General features: G+C 43.1%; 2 protein-coding genes across 2 annotated transcripts; one reads left to right on the top strand and one right to left on the bottom strand.

Annotated features, from left to right (window-relative positions):
• Nucleotides 1-7,581: 7,581 nt before the first annotated feature.
• Vti1b (Vesicle transport through interaction with t-SNAREs 1b) lies at nt 7,582-8,803 on the bottom strand. The gene has a single exon (XM_050184187.3). The coding sequence runs from the start codon at nt 8,658-8,660 to the stop codon at nt 7,977-7,979; it is 684 nt and encodes a 227-aa protein (XP_050040144.1). The 5' UTR covers nt 8,661-8,803; the 3' UTR covers nt 7,582-7,976.
• Nucleotides 8,804-9,068: 265 nt separating this feature from the next.
• Nucleotides 9,069-21,142, top strand: LOC126537062 (cysteine-rich hydrophobic domain-containing protein 2). Its single transcript, XM_050184188.3, has 6 exons — nt 9,069-9,532; nt 10,359-10,413; nt 13,074-13,229; nt 15,391-15,447; nt 18,867-18,926; nt 20,994-21,142. The coding sequence occupies exons 1-6, from the start codon at nt 9,390-9,392 to the stop codon at nt 21,042-21,044; spliced, it is 522 nt and encodes a 173-aa protein (XP_050040145.1). The 5' UTR covers nt 9,069-9,389; the 3' UTR covers nt 21,045-21,142.
• The last annotated feature ends 95 nt before the right edge of the window (nt 21,143-21,237 follow it).

Genomic DNA, 21,237 nt, shown 5'->3' with positions numbered 1-21,237 from the left:
AGTTAGGCAAGGATGTCAGCTGCTATGAGATGTGCTTTATTAGAAAGTATAGGCTGCATTAGTACCTGTGTGGGTAAACCAGCATGTTCCCTGAACAAGTGAAGCTATTTTAGCCTACAAAAGCTGCCTTGAGGCTACTTGTTTTGCTTCAATTGTTGGCAAAAGGTATCTTGCTCTCTTAAAACAATTTTCACAGGAAAGTGCTGCATACTTATAAGATGCACATCATATCTAAGGCAACATGTAAAGCTTTATTTCGATAGCTAGTAAAGCCTTGGCCATCACTAATGTCTGTGCTGTGTACTGATGTGGCAGCACCACGCTTACACATTTAGACATCTTTTGCAGTCAAGCATGCAGGAATGCAGACAACTTTGAAAACCTGTCTCACGTACTGATGTTTAAATTGTGGCAGTTTCCATCGTCTCCATGCTGCGTGATCACACGAGAGGTCAACACGGGTTAAAAAATTTATATTTTACATTCGATAGAATATTTTATATTTTATGCACATATCACTCAGTAGCATGAAAGTGAACATGACTTCTATGCCAAATGAATATTTAGGAGGAAAAAAAAATTGGGAAATTCCTCAGTGCGGAGGCACCTATTTCATGCACAAGGCATTCTCGGAAATTCGCAACAATGTGAAATACAATATATTACAGCTACAAAGAATATATTTTTGTCTGTAAAACATAGACGTAAAGAAGGGCTAGCTAGCCATGCAAAACAGAAGTGTTTTAGCATAACTGCTTAATTTGCTACAATTTTCAAAAGTTGCTATATCTACGGTTTTTTATCAACTATACCAATCCGCGGAGCCTGTTGAAATTTGGTGGACTCTGAGACCTTAACCTATTCAACAACTTTGCGCAATATTGTTCTTGTATCACAAATTATCAGTTTTACAATTCACTTCAAATGTGAAGTTTTGACGAAAATGAATGCGATATAAAAATCAAAATAAAGAAACAACATTGTAAATTAAAAACAAGTTGCATTATTTTGTTTGTAAGGACAATACTACAGGTGGTAGAAATGAAAGCTTCACAAGAACATAGCAATGTGCTAAGAAAAGGGGACATTAGGGTAAAAAGAACATGCACAAGGCTCTGACTTGCCTAAACTTGACCATGATTGTGACAGAAAGGCAGTTTTGGCCTTATGGTTAATACCTATACATAAAAGTGCGTTCACTGCAATCATTATTCGCTTTAATGGGAATAAAGAAGCGTCAATATAACCTTTACGTGGCTCTTTTATTTAACAGCATATGTGCGCAGCTTATGGCATAGATAATTTTTAACGAAGGTTTGTATTTCTTTACGTGCTAGAATTAACTGTTAGTTCTCTGTGAATGTGCACAGGTAACACAATGTACGGCAGGTGAATGCCTCTAAAAATGACACACTGGTCATTATATAAACGTCATTATATAACCTAAGATGCAGTGGTGGGAGTGGCAATGGTGCTGGTTAAAGCAGTGTTAGCTGGCACATAGTTCCAGCTGCCAGGTGTCTAAAACTGCCAAAACTACCTTTCTGTAGCAATCATGGTCAAGTTTAGGGAAGTCAGAGCCTTATGCATATTCTTTTTATGCTGAGGTCCCTTTTTGTCTGATTATGTCTGATGTTTAATAGTACAAGGGCCTGGAATGACTATAAAGAATGCCATGAATGTTGCATGATACATTTAACACTTAAAAATGGATTGCTATAAATAATTAATATTGGCTGTATACAGGCTTAAAATTACTTGCTGTATAGGAGTGTAAAACATATCTGCTGTTAAAATTACAAGCCTATAAGTGATGTTTGTCTTTGCTAAAATGCATGAGGAGATGAGAAGATACAGCATTTGAACTGGTGTGGTCTTTTACCAAGCACTCTGCGCCTTTCCAGAGCCCTTACGCACAATGGTTTGGAAGCTGGCACTCCATGTGCACTGCAGAATTGCAGCTTAAGCCTTCAACTGGAGGCAATGCTATGATTTAAGACTTTGAAGACACTGTATATATATCCAGCATACCTACACCACTGAGAAAAGTACCTGACAGTTTTGTTATTGAAAAGTAGATTGTTGCCAAGGAAAAGGGCTGTACTGAAAGGTAAACAGGTGCACATTATATCGCACTTCCTGTCACAGCCTATACAAGGCTGATAGTATTTGCCAAATAAATAAATAAATAAAAAATATATAATGTAATAATAAATTGTTGTTATGCTGTTTTATGGATAGGCCTATTTTATAGACATGCTTTATGGTTAGACTACCTGTTCTCCATAAAGACATGGAGAACAGGTGGACCCTCCAAACTTGTTGCATGTTGATGACTCGCTGCTCATCAGAAGGTAAGAATGTGTACATGCCATCCGTTTTTATTCTCCACATTCCAAATTCCAGCCACCTTGCATGTCTTTTCATTGGGATCAGGCTGCACGAAGTGTAAAAAGGTAAAAACAGAAAAAGCAAAATCTGATGCCAAACAAAACATGCGTCCAAGTGTGTATGCTGCTCCCTAGACTTGGTATACCTGATCCCGTTATCTTGTGATGAGGTGTAACACGAGAGTGCAGAAGCACCACCATCCATTCACTTCGTCTTGACTGCCTTACTATTTGCCCAGTTACTGTCACTCATGTGGATGTAACCCCATGCTCAATGACACACTTATGCTTTCCCATCATTGTAACAAATTAATGAGCGAAATAATTGAAACATTATGTATCAACAAATTACGAGACAAATGTATTAGCCAGGCTTAAATGGTGACCCTTGTGACCAAGAAATGCAATTATCTAGATGTGTGTCCTGAGTGAAATGAATTATTGTTACATTTTTATTTTTGTACATGTCTACCATACCATTCTCTAACATTGTTTTGTTATCACGTGGCTTTGTGAATCTACTTTTGCCATTTATTTTTCTCGTTGTGTATACTGTTGCTTCAGGACATATATATATCTATGTATATATTAGCGTTTTCCTTAAACAAATATTTTTCTTGCGTATACAGTGCCAAGTCTTTACTTTCTTCACCTCTCTTCTTTTGTCTGTGTTACATCGTGCTGCCAAGCAAGACATCGCTATAAATCTGCACCCCCTTGCCCATCTTTCAGTTATTCTGCAGTGTGTGTAATTCATTACTGACCTTTATATATTCCATGTATCTTGCAAATTGCTTCTGAACATTTTACGCAAGAAAAGCTTTAGGTCCGTGAATGAAATGTGAGCTCGACTTTCAGGGCCTCTATAAGTGATGGATGCTTCTTCCTAATCTGTGAGCCAGAGATGTACCCTAGGCAGCCTCTACAGGGGGGCCCAAGTCAAAATATGCAAAAGAGAAGGGGGACCTCACTGCACACTATGAGCGCTAAAATGCCAGCATTCTCAGGGGAAGCCTGGGCCCTCAGGACTCGGACTGTGCCGGTGCTGCAAGCTCATTTCATTCTAAGCCACGGCGAGCAGGCACCATGTGCAATTAGGCCATGCACAGATACTTGTGTAACTAGCTTAGGGCCACGTTTTTGTGGTTTTTATATGTTTGTATTACTTTCACTGTGCTAAGGCAGTCAATGTGTAGTAATATAGCTTTATGAATGCTTGTGCCTGTAATATGGGGAAATAACTGTTAGTGCTTTGCTTGTAAGGATGCTTGTTTGCAGATTAACAGCCTCAAATGCAACAAAAGAAGGTCCCAGTGCTGCAAACAATACTCTTGCTTGTGATTTTGAGGCGTCAGTGATGAACTCTGAGCATGTATACTTCAATTTCAGTTCTAAGTATTGCAGTTGCATATATGCACACCTAGCACATGCTTGGAAGCTTAAGGAATGAGGTGTCGCACTCTTTGCATTGTTACTGTTGAAGTGGTTAGCATGGGTCATTAAACGATTTCCAAGGATCGATCTGTCCAAGATCTGGCAACAGTGCTCTTAACATGCATTGTGAATGGAAGTCTGCATGTTGGCCATGTAAATAGCTCAGAGTATTTGACATGCCATATACTACAGTGTGGCAACAGTGTTCAGAATCTGAGTGAATGTTGGCATGAGGCTACTAAGTGGCGCACTTGACTGGGGATGCAGAGGTTGAGGGAGTAGAGGGGAGGTGGGGGGGGGGGAGTCGGGGCTTTGCCAGCCACATACAGACATCTTGGGGAAGGGGGGATGTGTCCTTCGTGCCCCCCCCCCCCCCCTCTGTATATGCCACTGGCGTTGCTACAGGAGTTGAGCACTTGGGGCACATTTCTTAGTCAGCTTTAGGTGATCCCTAAGCCCAAGTGATGGATTGTCTAAGGGCTGCTCCAGGACAAAATCTCTGAAGAGATATCTCCTGTGTCCGGGTAAGGTCACAGGCAAGGAGCAGACTTATCGGGGAAGTAAGGCACATATATACGTGTCCCACCAGAGGCAAGATTCCAGTGCGTGGTGAAGAGCAAGGAGATTACAGTTAGGTTCGGTGGAGGAATTCAGTTAGGTGTCACAAATGAGGCAGTTGATTGAGCCAATTGGTCTGCCCAAATGGTTGAACCAATTCCATCTGTGCCCTTGTACTCAGTGCACCTCAATACTGAGATGCAAGGAAGTGTAGAGTCTGTGAATTTATTGACAGATTTGTAGCATTCTTAACTGTAACTTGTTTGAGCTGCTTCACTGCAGTAAGTGACAGAATCTTTTATCGTAAATGATAGAGAGGGACTTGCGCTATTATGATGTGGGGTGCTGTACAGATGGAATAGATGGCATCATGAGAGGCTTTCAATGCAATTCAAGTAGTATGGTGAGTTGGGCGTTTCTGCCTTGTACGTGACCAAAAAACCAATAGCGGGGTGAGATGGGCTCACAGAGTTTTGTTATTCTCAGCATGTCACAGATGCTTATTTCAGGTAAGCCTCACAAGATTCCATAGTGCCATGTTGTGTAACAAGATTTTTTTATATCTGGAATTATGTAGTTAGAAAGAACCTGATGGGCTCAGTGTATACCGATTGTCATTGATCGTCAACTTGCCCTCCCTAAAGCTGCATTGATACGGCTTATTTAGCTTTCTAGAAAGTGTAGGAGATGATGTGATCTATCATTTTCTCGAAGACTTTGCATAGACAGCTACAGTAAGTATCACAGACCTGTTGCTAGCTGCCAAAGATGGATCCTAATCTTGCTCCTTGAGAAGAGGAATTACAATGGCTTTCTTTTTTATGCAGAACAAAGATGCCTGAAATGACAGATTTTGTTTTATAATTTAAAGAATCATTAGTGTTTCAGGATGCAAGTGTTTTAATATCTTGTGTATGTATAATTCCATCAAGTGCCAGGGGCAGACTTATTACAGAAATTTAAGGAGGCTTTAAACTCAGAATGATAATAGCTATAATGTGGAGCATATTTGAAGTTTACTTGTTTTCGTTCAGCAATTTCACATAAAAGAATCTTAATAATGTGCATCACTATAGGAAATAGGTTCGAAATGTGAAGCTCCCACCCTCCCCAGGTGCATTCTTTGCCTGACCTCGTAATGTGTTCCCTTAATTGATAATTGGCCAATGGCAAAGCATGGGTTTGCTTCTGTTTAAGCCTTCCAAGCTCAACAAGCAACCACGACTGGGTCACCGTACCTTTCATTATACGTTATCTTGAATACATATTAAAGGTCTTCGGGACCAGCCCAGTTTACTATTACTCTTTCAAGGATCCGCTCAATTTACTCGAGGATAAGCACGAGGACGCGGCTAATCCCGGGAACGCAAGAAAAGAAAGCTTCTGTTTAGAATCGAGCACAATTGATGCGGCCGCATCGGTTTCTCCGCGATCCGAGTCAGTAATATTTGCGCAGCTATGATGACATTAAGACGCACGGCGCTGCAGGAAAAGGGGTGTCAAAACTGGTTCACTGGTTGCTTCGATCTCGAAAACGAATCGTGGTGACCGACTTTTGTGGTAGACAGCTAGCAAAGAACTCGTATGGGCCCGACCCTTTGAGGAAACGTTCGAGTGACAGTGCGAAGACTGCAGTTTCACGCATCTGTCACACTGTATATAAATCCATATTGCGGCGTTCGGAGATTGCTGTAAACACAGCGTGTGGCGACGTAAACGTGGGCATGTACGCTTGCAGCGCTTGTCGTCTGCTGCTCCAGAGAGGAAACGGGGGAGAAGCGTGCGTGTGCTTGCCGCCCCACCACATTCCTCGGGCGACGCACGAGACGCTCAAAAAAATTGCTTTCCATCTCTGCAGGCACCTGATAGATAGCATAATATTTTTCTGCCTCGTAATATTGAACGCTGACTATTATTATAGAGAAACGCATGACAGTATAGTTGAAATCATTTTGCGTTGATGTCTTTAATCAAAATGTGTACATTAATGAACGCATAAGACAACTTTCTTTCATATCTTTGCAAGTTAAACGCATTGTTTAGTAAGATTTGATATATTTCAATTGTTTTTAGTTTAATTTATTAAAGTGACGTCACTTCCGTGCGTTGCAGGAGTCGATTCTGTGTGGAGTCGTCTGGGGAACACCGCGTTGCACGAGACGCTGCCCTAACAAAAACGTTTTTGACCTATCCACGAATATTTTTGGTATGCGGTGACTGTAAAAAAACGGTACTTTAACAGCTCCCAGTGGACGTGCATTCTTTATTGTTTCAACGGTAGGCTTTCATCACTTGTTTGAAGGTGCTACAGTTTTCCGATGACAGGATCGCCCACCTCTCTGCTTTCCCCCACTTGTGCAAGACCAAGTATAGAGGAGGCGCTGGCAAGACAGGCTCAAAAATGACAAAGCAGATCAAGCTTTCAGAAAATGGTGCTCGAAGATTCGCCTAATTGGTACTACATTTGGTAAATCTTGAATCAGCGGTACTTGTTCTCGAGGTCTCGACAAGTTTGTTCCATTTTTTTCTAAGACGGCTGCTACAGTCGTAGGTTCCACCTATATGCACTTTCACTCGGGGGAAGCTACTTGGAACACGGCAACTGCTGGCAATAAAAGGTTCCCACATATGTGGTTCGTTCGTAAAAAAATATTAGCATCAATAATTAAAAGGTCACCAAGCGACCAGGAGCCCGCAGGCCTCCTCAATCCGCTGTACGAACCGGTGTTGTTGGTCTGGGTATTCCCAAGTATAAATCTTGGAATATAGCGTTAAGCTGGCGAAGGTGCCCGTTTGCAATCTCCGCCCCCCAAGCGACTTCTTGTCCCATATATATACTTTTAAGATTTGCCGCCTGCAGGCTATATCCTTCTCAGGCGATAGGCAAAATCTCGCGCGATGGAGTGGGCTACTTCGTTCCCGGGCAGTGCGGAATATTGCCCCGGTGCCCAGATAATCATAACGTGGCGCCATTACGTGTTTCGTGTACAAGAGTCGCTGATCATAATCTTGCAGTTGAAAGAGGCGATATGTGGTAGGCTTGCAGGCGCTCATCCGCAATGATTCTTACCTCTCTGCTTTGCATAGCACGCCACTAAGCGCAAACTCGCTGTCGTGCAAATAAATTACAATTACTGTATTCTTTGCCTAATGCTTGACCGCGGTCAGCTGATAGAGTATGGTGCACTTTGCAGCCTGGTGAGTGTGATGCAATTTTAATAAACGCAATACAACTTGATATAGAATGCGGATGTAAATGTAAGAACAGTGAACTTGCACTGAATATATAGTAGCAATTGAGATCAAGACACTTATAAAATAAATTTATCGCCATGCTAGTGAAAAGGCATGCACGGAAACAAGCTGTCTGAAACATTTTAGAAAAGCTGCATGATGCGCATTAAAAAAGAAAAGAAAAACCTGTAAGCTTTAATTAAGTCCCGTAAAACTAACTTCTTGTGTCACGGCAACCACATTTATAATATTACAACATTTTGTTTCATGTTTACAGTTGGGAGGACAGAAGAAAGTAACAAGAACAGTTGTCTCGACAGTCAGGCACGGCGAGCAATCCCGCAACTTCACTTCAGGCCTTCATTTCAGGATAAATTTCCAGTATATCAGGGCTCCCAGGATACAAATCTCGATAACAATAATCACGATAAGGATCAATTTGTTCGTCATGACACGTCTGTACATGGTGCGCAATATCTTGCGGGCCGTGGTGAGGTTTTGATCGGTCTCTTCTAGCCTTTCTTTCGTGCGCACTAAAGACTCCCTCTGAGTGCGAAGTTCCTCGGCTACAGCCGTCCCAATTTGGTCAGTTTCAGCGGCCACTTGAAAAGTTCTTGCCAGACTATCTGTGGTTCTGTCTAACGTTTCGTTCATCTGCAAAAGTCTGCTCCGTTGAGGGTCGCCGGCGCCAAAATCGCCGAGAACACTGGACGGACTTAACAGGTCCTGCCTTGCAATGGTGACGTGCGTGACGCCGCCAGCCAGGGACGCCGCGGTCTTGTTCACATCGTCCAATTCCGAGCGATACTTTCGCGTCTTGGAATTCATGTGCACGCGGTAAGGGTTCGGCGCCGCCCTCGCCTCTTGCTCTAGCTCTTGCAAGACGCTGCTGGCTTGGTCCACTTTGCGCTGCACTTCACGAAGCAGAGACTTCTTGCTCTCGGCGACACCACCCCGTCCCTTTGCATTCTCCAGTTTGCGCCGTATGTCTTCCATAAGTGAAACGAAGTCCTCCTCGAGGTCCTCGAACTTTTCTGATGACATCGCGGTCCTCGAAGGCTTGCACCCGGCCAAACGCACAAAATGGGTACCCAAAATTACTGTCTACCATGCGATCAGACGACACAATCGACGAAAACACCCAGCCACCCAGCTGCTGTCCCGCTGTCCTGTGACCAGAAATCCAAAATAAGTCGCCTCATGTCAAGCCAAGCCTTTCTTCTGGTGTGCTCAAAAATTACGCTTCTTGAAATCATCTGCTGCAAAAATAAAACTAGAAACAAGCTTTATTTCTTAAGCTTATGTAATAATTTACATCCTGGGATCACTAAAAATTTTAATTAACCGTTTTAATAGTCACAGGTGTTGCTAAAGTTGAAAGGTTTGACGTTTGTGACATCACAAACGCACTTGAGTCTCTTTAGTTGTGTCAGTTGTTGCGTACAAAAAAAGTTGCTCTAACGTCATCACAGTCACGTGAGAAAACGCAGACTTGCTGCTGCTGCCATCTGTCTCCAGCTGGTAGGGCTGATAGTTTCAAGCAAAAACATTAGCCTGTGAGTTTAGCAAGTAGATTGCAGTGGCGATCATTGAGCAAAGTCGTGCCATACATAGTCAGCTGAACGCCTGGAAAATAACCTCGGCCCATCCACGTTCGCACGATGCGACTTGTTAAAGCGTTATAACTACGTGTTTACTCATGTGCGCGTAGAAATCACTCGTCGAAGTGGCATTTAGAGGAGAAAAAATTGCACACGTCGAGGATACTGACCGATGGCTGCGTCTCCGGAATCAAACATGGCAGATTTTGATGCGATCTACGAGGAAGACGACGACGAGGACCGAGCGAACGAAGACTCGCTTGTCAGTCTCGTGCCAGAGCCCGTGGTCATCAGAGGTGCGGGCAACATGACCGTGTGAGTAGCAGCCGCGCGTGAAGCGCGGCTCGAGAGGCTGTGATGGCATCGCTCACAAAGAGACCTCCCGCTGGGCGCGCGCGTGGAGAAGTTCCGTGACGATGCGTTTCACTATTTTTGGCTTTGTTGCATTCATCGTTTTGGGAATATGCAGACAAAATTATTTCGACTAACGCTATTTAAAACACGCGTTACACTAGGCACTTCGCAGTCTGCGAAGAGAAGGCGCAGGACACCCAGCGCTTAGCGTTCCAAATTTTGTTTTAAGAATCGGTTTTGAATGCTTCTGAACTGTAAACTTCTAAACATAACTCCAAATGGTGGCTTCAATAAGTTTAAAAAATGAAATGTCGTCTTCTGGATTTGTTCGCCTGCGGCTTCCACGGCATTCTGCGCCGTTCAGTACTTTGCTCAGACTGCGGTATATGCGCGCTCAAACTACAGAGCCCGCATTTGCAAAGGGAATCTTGTGGTATTCCCGAGTTCAGCTTACTGTGAATCAGTTCTCACGGCGCTTGTCGCCTGCAACCTGACGTCATCGACCAGATCCATTTACCCGTTCACGTGTTGTTATTGATCAGCTGATTCAGCGGCTAGACACTTCGTCTCCTGGGAGGCCTTTGTTTTCTGCGAAGCTGCACGCGCGCTAGCCCTCCGTTGTCAGGTTCCTCCGTTTTTCACGAACGAGTAGGCCGCATATATTATGTGCTCTGTGCGCAGCAGTCGCTGCGTAATCTATTAGCGCGAGCGTAACGTTACGACCGAGTGCTTTTTATTGCTGCTGTTCTAACGCCAGCTGTGCGGTGTGTTTACGGACGTTGCGCAGATTTGGGCTGAGCAACAAGTTCGACACGGAGTTCCCGCCCACGCTATCAGCCAAGGTAAACAGCGGAAACGACTGCTCTCTTTCTTGCCTCTACTACTACTCGTTTTTCTTAGCTCCAGAATTATATTTGTGTGTGTGTGTGTGTGTGTGTGTGTGTGTGTGTGTGTGTGTGTGATGTGATGTGATGTGATGTGATGTGCTGCAGTCTACACTGTCAGATGTCGCTGCATTTGCATCATGGATCTTGTTAACAGTGTGGCACAACAAAAGCATGCAAACACAAAACAGGACTGTTGTTGACTCGCAACTACATTTTAATGCGAAAGTATATTTGTATCATATATATATATATATACATACATGAAATGACATAGACATGCTTCACACCTTTATACACACACATGAAATTTCTCCCCTCGCAAAAGCAGATGACCCACATTGATGGCATAATGGAGACAGTGATAAAGTGCAGTCACACCATGCGCTAATGGGCAGAGAAAGTGAGTCTAGCAGTAACGATGATTTGCATCGCAATGCACATGCAATGTTATTATTACCGCACTGCTAGATACACTTGCCAACAAAGGCATTAGTGAAGCGTGCAGAATCTACTAATTGTAGCATTACTGCATTTTGTGAGCAACCAGTGCAGTGATACCTGCACCATTATTAGCATCTTAAACGTACTATCTTCTGCACATTTCCTTCCTCTGTTTTGCTATCCTGCTAAACTATGGAGCCAGTGCCCCATGATATGTCATCCACCTTGACGTGGAACGCTATTGAATTATCACAACTCTTGCTGGATTCGAGGGTGTCGTGGTCTCCCGAGGCTCGAGCTCTAGCTTACGCTGCCAGTGCGTATTAAAAGGGTAGCTGGCCTACACTACCGGTGGGGGGGTCGTATGGAGGCTAAGCATACCCATACTGTCATCTGTAATTTCTCGACGAGAGTTGCTAACTTTTTCTTGAGTACGATGTAAGAAGGTTGGAGGAATAGAACGGGAGGTTTATTTACATTAGGGAAAAAAACGGGCAAACTTATTTACAGGAAGAGGCATAAGATACTCGTACTGGCAGGAGCATCGAGCGCAGTGCACATAGCACGCAGCTATAGGTTACATATTTGAGCAGACTGCATCGTTCTGAGAAAGTACACTCCACACACTCAGAATAGCTCCTAAAAACCCTTCGTCTTCCCTAATCACTCATTAAGGAAAACAGGTAATGTTCCAATCAACCAGTCCAGTAGTTTATATTGGCACAGCACACTGCCCCTAGGAGGAGAACGTTGACAGAAAGCCCATGCCCTGCCTCCAAGATTATCCTGGACAGGGGGAGCAAGCATACCAGACCCAGTGTTTCACTAACAGTCTGGGAGAGATCACTGGCCCAAGCATGTTAGGAGGTAAAGCTTCTCGAAATCCTGCAATCTTTCTCAGGAGTTTTGGGAAAACCTTCGTCATCTCGTTCTCCTGCTGACCTGTAATTTGCCGTCGCTGTCAGTGTCTCAGTGTCCATGTCAACTTGGTGGAATGTTGTTCAACTTTGGTACCACAATGACGCCAGACACTGCTTTTCGGTGAACACACCAAATCTGACACTCTACAAGGGGAACTGCAGTTCAGTGCCACTGATGGTACACCTTCCAGTTACACCACTTTAATGCATCAATGAGCATGACTGCAATAGCCATTTGCTATCATTAAGTATGGTATATGGATATTTAAAGGACAAGTCATTGTTGAATACCCGCTGTGGTTGCTCAGTGGCTGTGGTGTTAGGCTGCTGAGCATGAGGTCGTGGGATCGAATCCCGGCCACAGCGGCCGCATTTCGATGGGGGCGAAATGCGAAAACATCCATTTACTTAGATTTAGGTGCACGTTAAAGAACCCCAGGTGGTCCAAATTTCCGGAGTCCTCCACTACGGCGTGCCTTAAAATCAGAAAGTGGTTTTGGCACGTAAAACTCCATAATTTAATTTTTTTCATTGTTGAATGCCTCAATGCCTTCGAATGGATCTGTGCAACGATTGTTTTAAAAGGAGGATGGGTTTGTTCACTTGTGCAATGGTTAAACTAACAAAACCTAAATCATTGATAACTTTTCACTTCTGCAGAGAGGAGTTTTCTTTAGTTTGCATTGAGATAACCTCCAAGCAGGATCTTGCCTCTGTGAATTGCCTGGAGCCACTCGAACTACGGAACTGTGATCCAGCTATTTGTATTATGCATGGCAGCTGGCTTTTTCCATTTTGAAAAATTTTATGCTAACTTGGCTTCAGTTCATCAGCATTCCAGAATTTGACAATGTTGGATACTGAAAAGCACTTCACATTGATAACATTGTTTATAGCCATTCGTGAGAAGGATTACGTGCAAAGGCAGGTTTTGAACTTAAGCAGCAGCGTGTCTTGACATCACATAACTCACATCTGTGGAAAACATGTGAAAAAGAGCTGTTTATGCTTGCGTAATCGCTCAGCACAATGAGCAAAGTGCTTGAACCTCATACATAAATGAACTTTGCTCTCTTTGGAAGGATGGGAGATTTAGATGTGTGTTAAAGAGTCTCAGTTGCTCAAAATTAATCTGGATCCGTCCTGTACAGTGACCCTCATAGATTGTTTCAAAGTTTAGATATGTTAAACTTCTTGAATTATTATTAAGTACTATTACTATTTCTTTCTTCCATGCTTTTCACATGTGAACAGGTGGCACCTGAAGAGTTCAAGGCGACCATTATGCGCATAAACAGTGTGCTGCGCAAGACATTGCCGGTGAACGTGAAGTGGCTCTTTTGTGGGTGTCTGTGTTGCTGCTGCACTCTTGGCTGTTCCCTGTGGCCTGTCGTCTGTCTCAGCAAAAGGGTGAGCAATGTGATTCCATGCCACCAGCTGTTGCGTGACTGCTAGTTGCATGCTGCAAGCATGAACAACAAGCTTTTGCTCCTTGAGTGCAGTCGGGGAAGAAAGGTAAAAAGCAAGGACACACACAGCTCTGGCTTCCTACTGAACTTAATTGATGCAAGAGTAATGCTGTGTTCATTTAGGCTCACTAATGTTGAAGTAAAGGACACCCCTAACCAGAATGATTATTTGTTGCACCTCGATTGTCAAGTTCAGCTCAACTCTGCAGTTTTGTGACGAATTGACATCCACGAAATTGACGAAATGACGCTGAAAGCAGTGCAACGTTGTGTGAAGATATGTATAGTAACAGAAAGGGGAAGAAAGGCACGATGCTGCAGAAAGGAAGCAACCCCTGCGAAGGGATTTTACTGGTGCATCCAAAACGCACTGAATCCCATCCATAGTTTGGAAGGTGACCTCGCTCTGTATGTCCAGTGCCTGCATTCTTTGATGAAGAGGAAAGAGAGGCAATGCATGACAATGGTAGCCTTGAAAGAGTTGCCACTGCTAATCTGCTGAAATCCACCCTCATTGCTTTTGTCAACTATATAACAGGAAAGCAAAACAAGACCTATCTCTATCAACCCTCTCCTCCAGTTATTGTTATTATCAATATTTTCATATAAAGGTGCAAAGGAATTAAGTTGGCACTGAAACATTGGGTGTAATAAATCTAAATTTTGGTGGTTAGACACGTTCACTTCATGTTTCAAAAGGCTACGCTAAACAAATCTGATGAAAGAAAAAAAAGTGGTTTCGTTACTCAGTGTGAAATGCATTGTTGTTCAGCTTATTTGACCAAATAATGTTCCTTACACACTGTGGTGTGGACTTATAATGTGGAACATCTGTGTATTTTGTCAAAGAAGACAGAGAATCATAAGGAGACTTGTTTTTCATCAGGTGAGTCCCCTTGTAGAATTGTTGGCTCTACTGAAATTCCTCGTTCGACCACTGTTGATGCTAATGTATTTTGTGGCAGATATTGAGGTGATTAACTAAACATTGATATCTCGGAGTTGTACATCTTAAGATGTGCAACAGAAAAATAAAAAGGGAGAAAACTGCACAAATGAAATTAGCTATCAGCGTTGGTTGGTACATCTTGTCAAATAGCAGAATATTGAACAGCGCGACACAGGACACTGCAGGACAGTGCTGCCCTGTATTTTTTTTCTTTGTCCTGTGTTGTGCTGTTCAAAATTATGCTGCTTGACAAAATTAACTGCATCCAACATTGCACATGCTTAATTTGTTTAAGCTTGCCATGGCACGCAACATTTCGCTACAGTGCTGTTGAAGAAGACCACCGCTTCTGCATTTGCACTCAAAATAGAACACGCTAGCGCACGCAGTCTTAATTTCTACATTTGCCTGCTGTTCTTAGGACCACCACCAGTGCTGGCTGGTTCAAATGAAACAGGGCCGTGGTGGCTCTCTTGATTTGGGAAGTTACCACAAAGAGCACGAGACTTGAAGAAAGGAAAAACACGAGGCGGTACACACAACTGATGATTTAATGAAACGAGTGCCAAGCTTATATAGATCAGACACACGTGTGCACCCGAAAAGCAACATAAAAACCAATAAAAATGCGACCTTCAACAGGGGTGTGATACAAATGCTAAGATAAACGCTGAAGACTGACGAGGCACCGAACGCGTGTGTATCACATAGAAAGAAACAAAAGTTATTTCTGAGAAACAGCAGCTGATGGTGAGCTGACGCAATCACCATCCTTAAAGCATCACATGGCCACTGCCTCTACAATCTCTCTTTCCAGCTGACCACTCTTGAGGCCACATCCATACTTTGGATGCTGTAGCCAATTGTCGTGCCACCGGAAGCTTTCTGTTCTGTATTTTGATTGCAAAATTGCATGTACTAGCCAGGAATTGTACTCAATGAACACATTAGCAGCATCACAAAGACTGGGCTCTTGTGTCGTAGTAACCAAAAAACACTAGTGAAGAATATAGCTGCATGTCCTATTCCATACATTGCTATAAAATTATACTATGATTTTGTAGGATTGTGCTATTTACAAGGGCATTGGCATCTTTTCACTTGGACATTTTTCAAACTGTGCCTCCTGTTTTCATTTTACCTATTCCCACAGACAAGACATTCAATAGAGAAAGTCTTGGATTGGGAGAATAGTCATCTTTATCACAAGGTAAGGTCATGAGGATTTGCTAAATGTGTAAATGTTTTTCTCCGTGTTTGTGCCAACATCTGCATGGGGGTGTGAAATTTTTTGAAGTTTGAATGAATGGGAGAAAGAAAGAATTGTGAGACCTCTTTTAGAATAAGCCTGTGCGAGTGATGCTATTGAAGGAAAACTAATTTCTGAGTATTCTTATGCAAAGCAGCATACATAGCCAATGTGGGCACCTTTGTGTTTCTTGGTGTGCTTTCACACATAAAAAGGACTGTGATACAGACAGCGTGGCGCTGGTATTATCTATGGGTATTTTCTTTTTCCATAATTTTTAACTAGCATTGCAATGCTTGCTCCGGTTGGGGTGATTACTTGACAAGTCTCTGTGCTCTTCAGGCACTGTGTTTACATCTGCACAAGCAAACATTACACTTAAGAATTGCAAGCATAAATAAATAAATTAAAAAATGTGTTAAAACATATGTATAGCATACTTGTTCAGGCACTTCGAATTTTACATGTACCGCAAAATTGGCTAAATCATTTTAAGAGTCTAACATTTTCCTTGTTGCATCCACATTCAGTGGTTAGTCAGTCAAATTGGGTTAAAAGAGGCAAAAGCAACTTGTGCTGTGCTGTGGCAGCCACCATGTGTTAAATATCAAGGAAAATGAAGGCGGCAAAAGTTCATTACCTTGAAATTTCTTCACAGAGCTAGTATCGTCTAATAGTTGAAACTCTCTGACAGGGGCACAATTGGGTTATCTCCAAAAATAAATGTGGGGTGTAAGGGTATTTAGTATTTGTATAATTAATGAAAGGGTTTTTTGTCTTTATTTATGATACCCGCCGTGGTGGTGTAGGGGCTATGGTGTCGCGCTGCTAAGCCCGAAGGCATGGGATCGAATCTCGGCCGCTGCGGTGGCCGCATTTCAATGGGTACGAAATACAAAAATGTCCGTGTGCTGTGCATTGGGTGCGCATTAAAGAACCCCAGGTGGTCGAAATTAATCTGGAGTCGTCCCCCACTATGGCGTAATCATATTGTGGTTGGCATGTAAAACCCCAGAACATAATTTTTTGTTTTGTTTTACGATATGAGGTCACGTAATCAAAATGTACACTCGTGTTAAATATGAGCTACAATACCATGCCAGGGGTCAAAGGGACCCCAGACTGCACAGTGGTGCTGATATATGAAGAAACTGCAAGACTCTAAAAGTTACACGACATCAAAGTAGCAAAAGGTCCCGACCCGCACATAACACAGACTCCGTGGCATGCGTTCGATTTCCAGTGACAGAAGTGGGCAAAACTTCGTTTTAAAGCAAGCAAATTCAGCGGAACCCACCTCACAATGACTGCTGCCGACAGTAATGCATTTAGCATTGAATCAATATAGTGACACAGTCTATTGCCACTGTGGAAACTAATCATGTATGAGGTCTCTACCGCAGCGGGATTCCTCTTTCACGCTTCTCTAAGAACACTTGGCACCATCTAGCGTTGCTGCTGTGAAGGCTGCGCGTGGTCTCCAAAATGCATGGCGCACGGTTGTGTCTGAATGCTGAGGAACATGTCATGCTGCAACCGAGCTCCTCTCTCGCACTTTTTTCTGGATACACTGGGCCATCTAGTGGTGCTTCCAAGAAGTCCGGGTGTGGCCTCCGAGATGAGAAGCGTGGCACACCGGTGCCTGCAAACGCTGAGAATTGTGCCCTCACTTGCCGCATACTCAGTGGCACATACTCAGTGACCCAAATTGACGAGAGGTTCATTGAAGAGTGACAGATCGCATATAACCCACACCCTCAATTACAACAGTCCAGAAAGAAAAAAAAAATTTCAGCACTTATAGTCCGTGGAAATAATGGCATACAACAAGGCTCATCATCTCCACTAGTGCATGAACAACTCGTTCAAGTCATATCTTTGGCCAGTGTCTCTGTTCGCCCAATCTTTGGCAGTGCTGATAATCTTCAGCTTCTGCTTCTTTGTAAAGGACGGCTGTTGAGTTCTAGTTTGCCAGCGTCGCTTGCACTATCACTATATTACCTCATGCACTTTGCGAACTACTAAACACAAGATGGCGTCTCACAGAGAGGAAGAGAATGAGCAACTGGGAAGGTAGGGAGAATGGGGTTTCAACACTCAGGGGTGGGGTGAGGGTTCCCTAAGAGATAACGAAACTTTGAATGGCAGAGAACCTTGCCTTGATGTGATTTCATGGCTGCGTGCATAGTGGTGCGTGGAGATGTGGTTTCATGGCAGTGCGCGCCGCACTGTACCCAGTGCATCTGTGGTGCAGCCTGCTAAAGTGTCGGTTTGCTGTCCTTGAGGAGTCCTTGTGACGTGGGTTCCATTCCGCTCAGCATTGGAGAAACCTATGTGGGATCTTTTTCATCACTGTAAAGCAGCAAATTCCCAGTAGCCACATACCTAGTTGCTCAAGTTGGCATCAAAGATGTTCATTGAAGAGAGGTGCACACCTACTGACACACACCCATTTATCTAAGTTGGCATCAAAGAGGTTTGTTGAAGACCAGCAAAGACTGAGTGGCAAACATACCCAGTGCTCCAAGTGGGCGTCAAGGAGTTTCTTCAACAGCAGCACCTAACCAGTTGGCATGAAAGAGGTTCGTTGAAGAGCGGCACATATGTACACATCGCCACATACTTGGTGACTCAGGTTGGTCCAACGATTGTTTTCGAACCGTGTTCCCTCAGCAGAGCAGCCCGACCTGCTACCCATTCAACCATGGGGCTACCCAGCGATTCAGGTAGGCGGAAAAACGGTTGCATGCAAACATGCATACATATATAGTTGGCCTCCAGAAAGCGCGTAAAGTACCCTAAGAATGCAAACAAAAAAATTAAAATTTGTTTAATAAATATCATAATAATACATAATAAATATGTGTTAAAATTTGTTTAATAAATATCAGTAACTGTACCGGTGTTTATTCCTCCACATTTTTGTATGTCAGCGCCGCTGTGCAATCTTGGGGCCCTTTGACCGCAGGCACGATGTTGCAGCTTATGTTGAACGTGACTGGGCATAAATCTTAACAGTTCATAGCATTTATGGCTTAATCTATACATGCTAAAGGTGACATTTCTGAAAGTGAACAACCAAGAATGTGGTTTTGCTTGACCTAACATTACATCAAAATTTTGTAGTGTAAGCATTTTTTAGAACACCTAGTGCTCATGACTACAAGATTTACTGCTGCAAATCAAGGGGGGTGGGGACGTTACTGCATTTTTAAAATAAATAAGCAAATGTACTTTAAGCTAACTAAATAAATGTTCATATCACATTTACCAGATTTGAAAGCTGCTAGGTGCTTTTTGGATGTATGATGATGTCTGAGAGCACAATCGTTAGTACATTCATCGAAAAAAAAAAAAGTGTTGATGTGATGTCGTTGCAGCTTGGACTGCACTGGAAGCTTGGAAAACAGAGGTGCGACTCCAACAGCATGATGGAATATGTGAGTAAAATTGATTAGCTTGAATATATGTTGTGCGAGTGAAATTTACTATGTTGTATTTGTCTTATACTAGTATCATGCAGGGAATTTCATAGGCCTTCAGATTGATGGTCTGTTTTGTTGACTCAGTGAGCAACAGGAACTGCTACTGCATGGGAAGCTTCGGCAGCAATATTTAACTGTTGTTTAATTCCAGGGTCATGTTCACAAAGCTTCTGTTATGTTGCTTGCTCATAGGCTTATGTTTGGGTGCCTGCCACTCGTGATGGTGCTAGGCATGGTTCGGTAGCAATAAAATCGATGCAGCAATGGGCACTTGTAGAGCATATTCTAATTCTCTCACAGGCAAATTTTTCACATGTAGCACAGAGGTCAGCGATTTTTCCACAAAACATGGTCTCAAATTTGTCCTGTCAAAATTTTGTTTTTCAAGCAAAATTTCCAGATGTACACCAGCGGGAAGTGTTCTTCCCACTGCCTAGTAACTGCACGTAAGAAAAAAAATATATTTTCGTATGACTAGAAACACTAGAAACTATGGCTAGTTTCTAGTATGACTAGAGACTAGAAAGCAAGAAAGAATTCTTAAAGAGTAGTTCACTTTCTGTGATACTGCCTGAAGCAGGGTTCTGCACAAGGTGGCACAGCGCAGCACTGCAATATGTCACTCATCTGCTTCTTTGCTGCTTTCGTGCTGCAGTGCTCTCCCATACGCACAACAAAATAGACTCGCAGCAAATCACGAGTAACTGACACTTTCTTATTGTCAAGAAAATTGTTTCGGAGCTCTTGCACACTTTCCAAAGCCACAACTCCTGCAAAACGATCAAGCAGACAGCATCACTGAGATCTGTTCATAGTGCAGGAAATGCTGTAGATCGGTTTTCGCGGCGACCGAGGACACCTTAAAAGATAGAATAACATTGTGTTAGTAGTCTTTTTCTTTTTTAAGTGAAGCTTTCTTTCCCTTTCCTCCCCAATTTTTGGGTTATGGCTGTCTTGCATGATTGTCTGGCCCTTGGTATATTGCAAATCAGCACTGAATACAGTGCAAAGCAAGGTGGCCTGTGGTGGCCGGTGGTGTATGCAAGAATGGACGTGAGCTCTTAATTCCAACACGCCGTCGACTTCCTTTCTTCACCTTTATTCCATTGTGACCATTCCTTCGGTGTCATGCTGTCATTGTAGTTCTGGCGTCTTCATCCTGTTGCCTCTTTGTCGTCATCATCATTCTATTGTTTTCATTCCATCTTCACCATGCTGTCATCATTGCGCTGCCGTCATTCTGTTGCAGTCAAGAAAGTGTTATCATACAGTCGTCGTCATGCCGTTGTGGTTGTTCCATTGTTGTCATGCAGCCGTCACACTGTTGTCATTATCTGTGCGATTCATGTGTTCGAGTGCCATGAGTTTATGTTGAGTGAGATGTCTCCTAGTGAAAATGTGTCCAACTTGGTCGTGTGCTCTATAGTCTTGCAAATGTTCACTAAACAAAAATAGAGTTCTTTGCAAGCACCTGTGAAATCTAACTGAATCTCACATCCGTGTTGTTGTTTGCGTGGGATCTGCACTCAATCAATGTTGTGTTAGTAGTGCTTTCTTTTTTTTAAGTTCACCTAGTGGGAGTTTGTGCATTTGGCTGGAGAGGACTTCCGGATGTTAAATTTTCATGTTTTCTTTGCGTTTGTCCCCCTTTCAAGCTGAGACTACAGTACCATCATTCTAATAAGAGGAATTAGTCAGTTTTGAATGTGTTGTTAAATTTAGGCTGGTTGCTTGCTTTGCTGAATTTTCTTTGGATTTTACTTGTGAAGTAGACCCAATTATGCAGTGTGTGCTATGGAAGTTCATAAAGTTTATCTCTTGTGATCTTTAGGACTCCACATGAAGGGTGTTGTCACATGTGTCTACTCTAAAGCACTAGTCTTACTTTGAACTGCCACTTGAGGGCTGTTGATGCCTTTGGGAGGGAGTGGTGTATAGAGGTAGATGAGGGAAGAACAGCTCAAAGCAACAGATTATCTTCTTTTGCATACTTAACATCAGTGCTCTGTCTTCATCTCTTAGGTGCTTCTCATTGAGTTTATCCCAAAGCTGGCCATTCATCGGCCGGACTAAAAGCCGTCCACTGTCACCACCATCGCATCCGAACCAAGGTTGGACAAAAAGGGCAGCATCACAGAGGGAGTGCATCTGCAGTGAATCTCAAAAGAAAAGACCGGACGCTAGAGAGTGGCGGTGTGCGTGCGGGCCAAAGTGCCTGGAAGGCTGCAAGATTGTAAGATCTGACTGTAACTGTGGCTATGTACTT

The sequence above is a fragment of the Dermacentor andersoni genome, chromosome 4 (genome assembly GCF_023375885.2).
Source record: "Dermacentor andersoni chromosome 4, qqDerAnde1_hic_scaffold, whole genome shotgun sequence".
Classification (NCBI taxonomy): domain Eukaryota; kingdom Metazoa; phylum Arthropoda; class Arachnida; order Ixodida; family Ixodidae; genus Dermacentor; species Dermacentor andersoni.
This window is presented reverse-complemented; position numbering and strand designations above follow the sequence as displayed.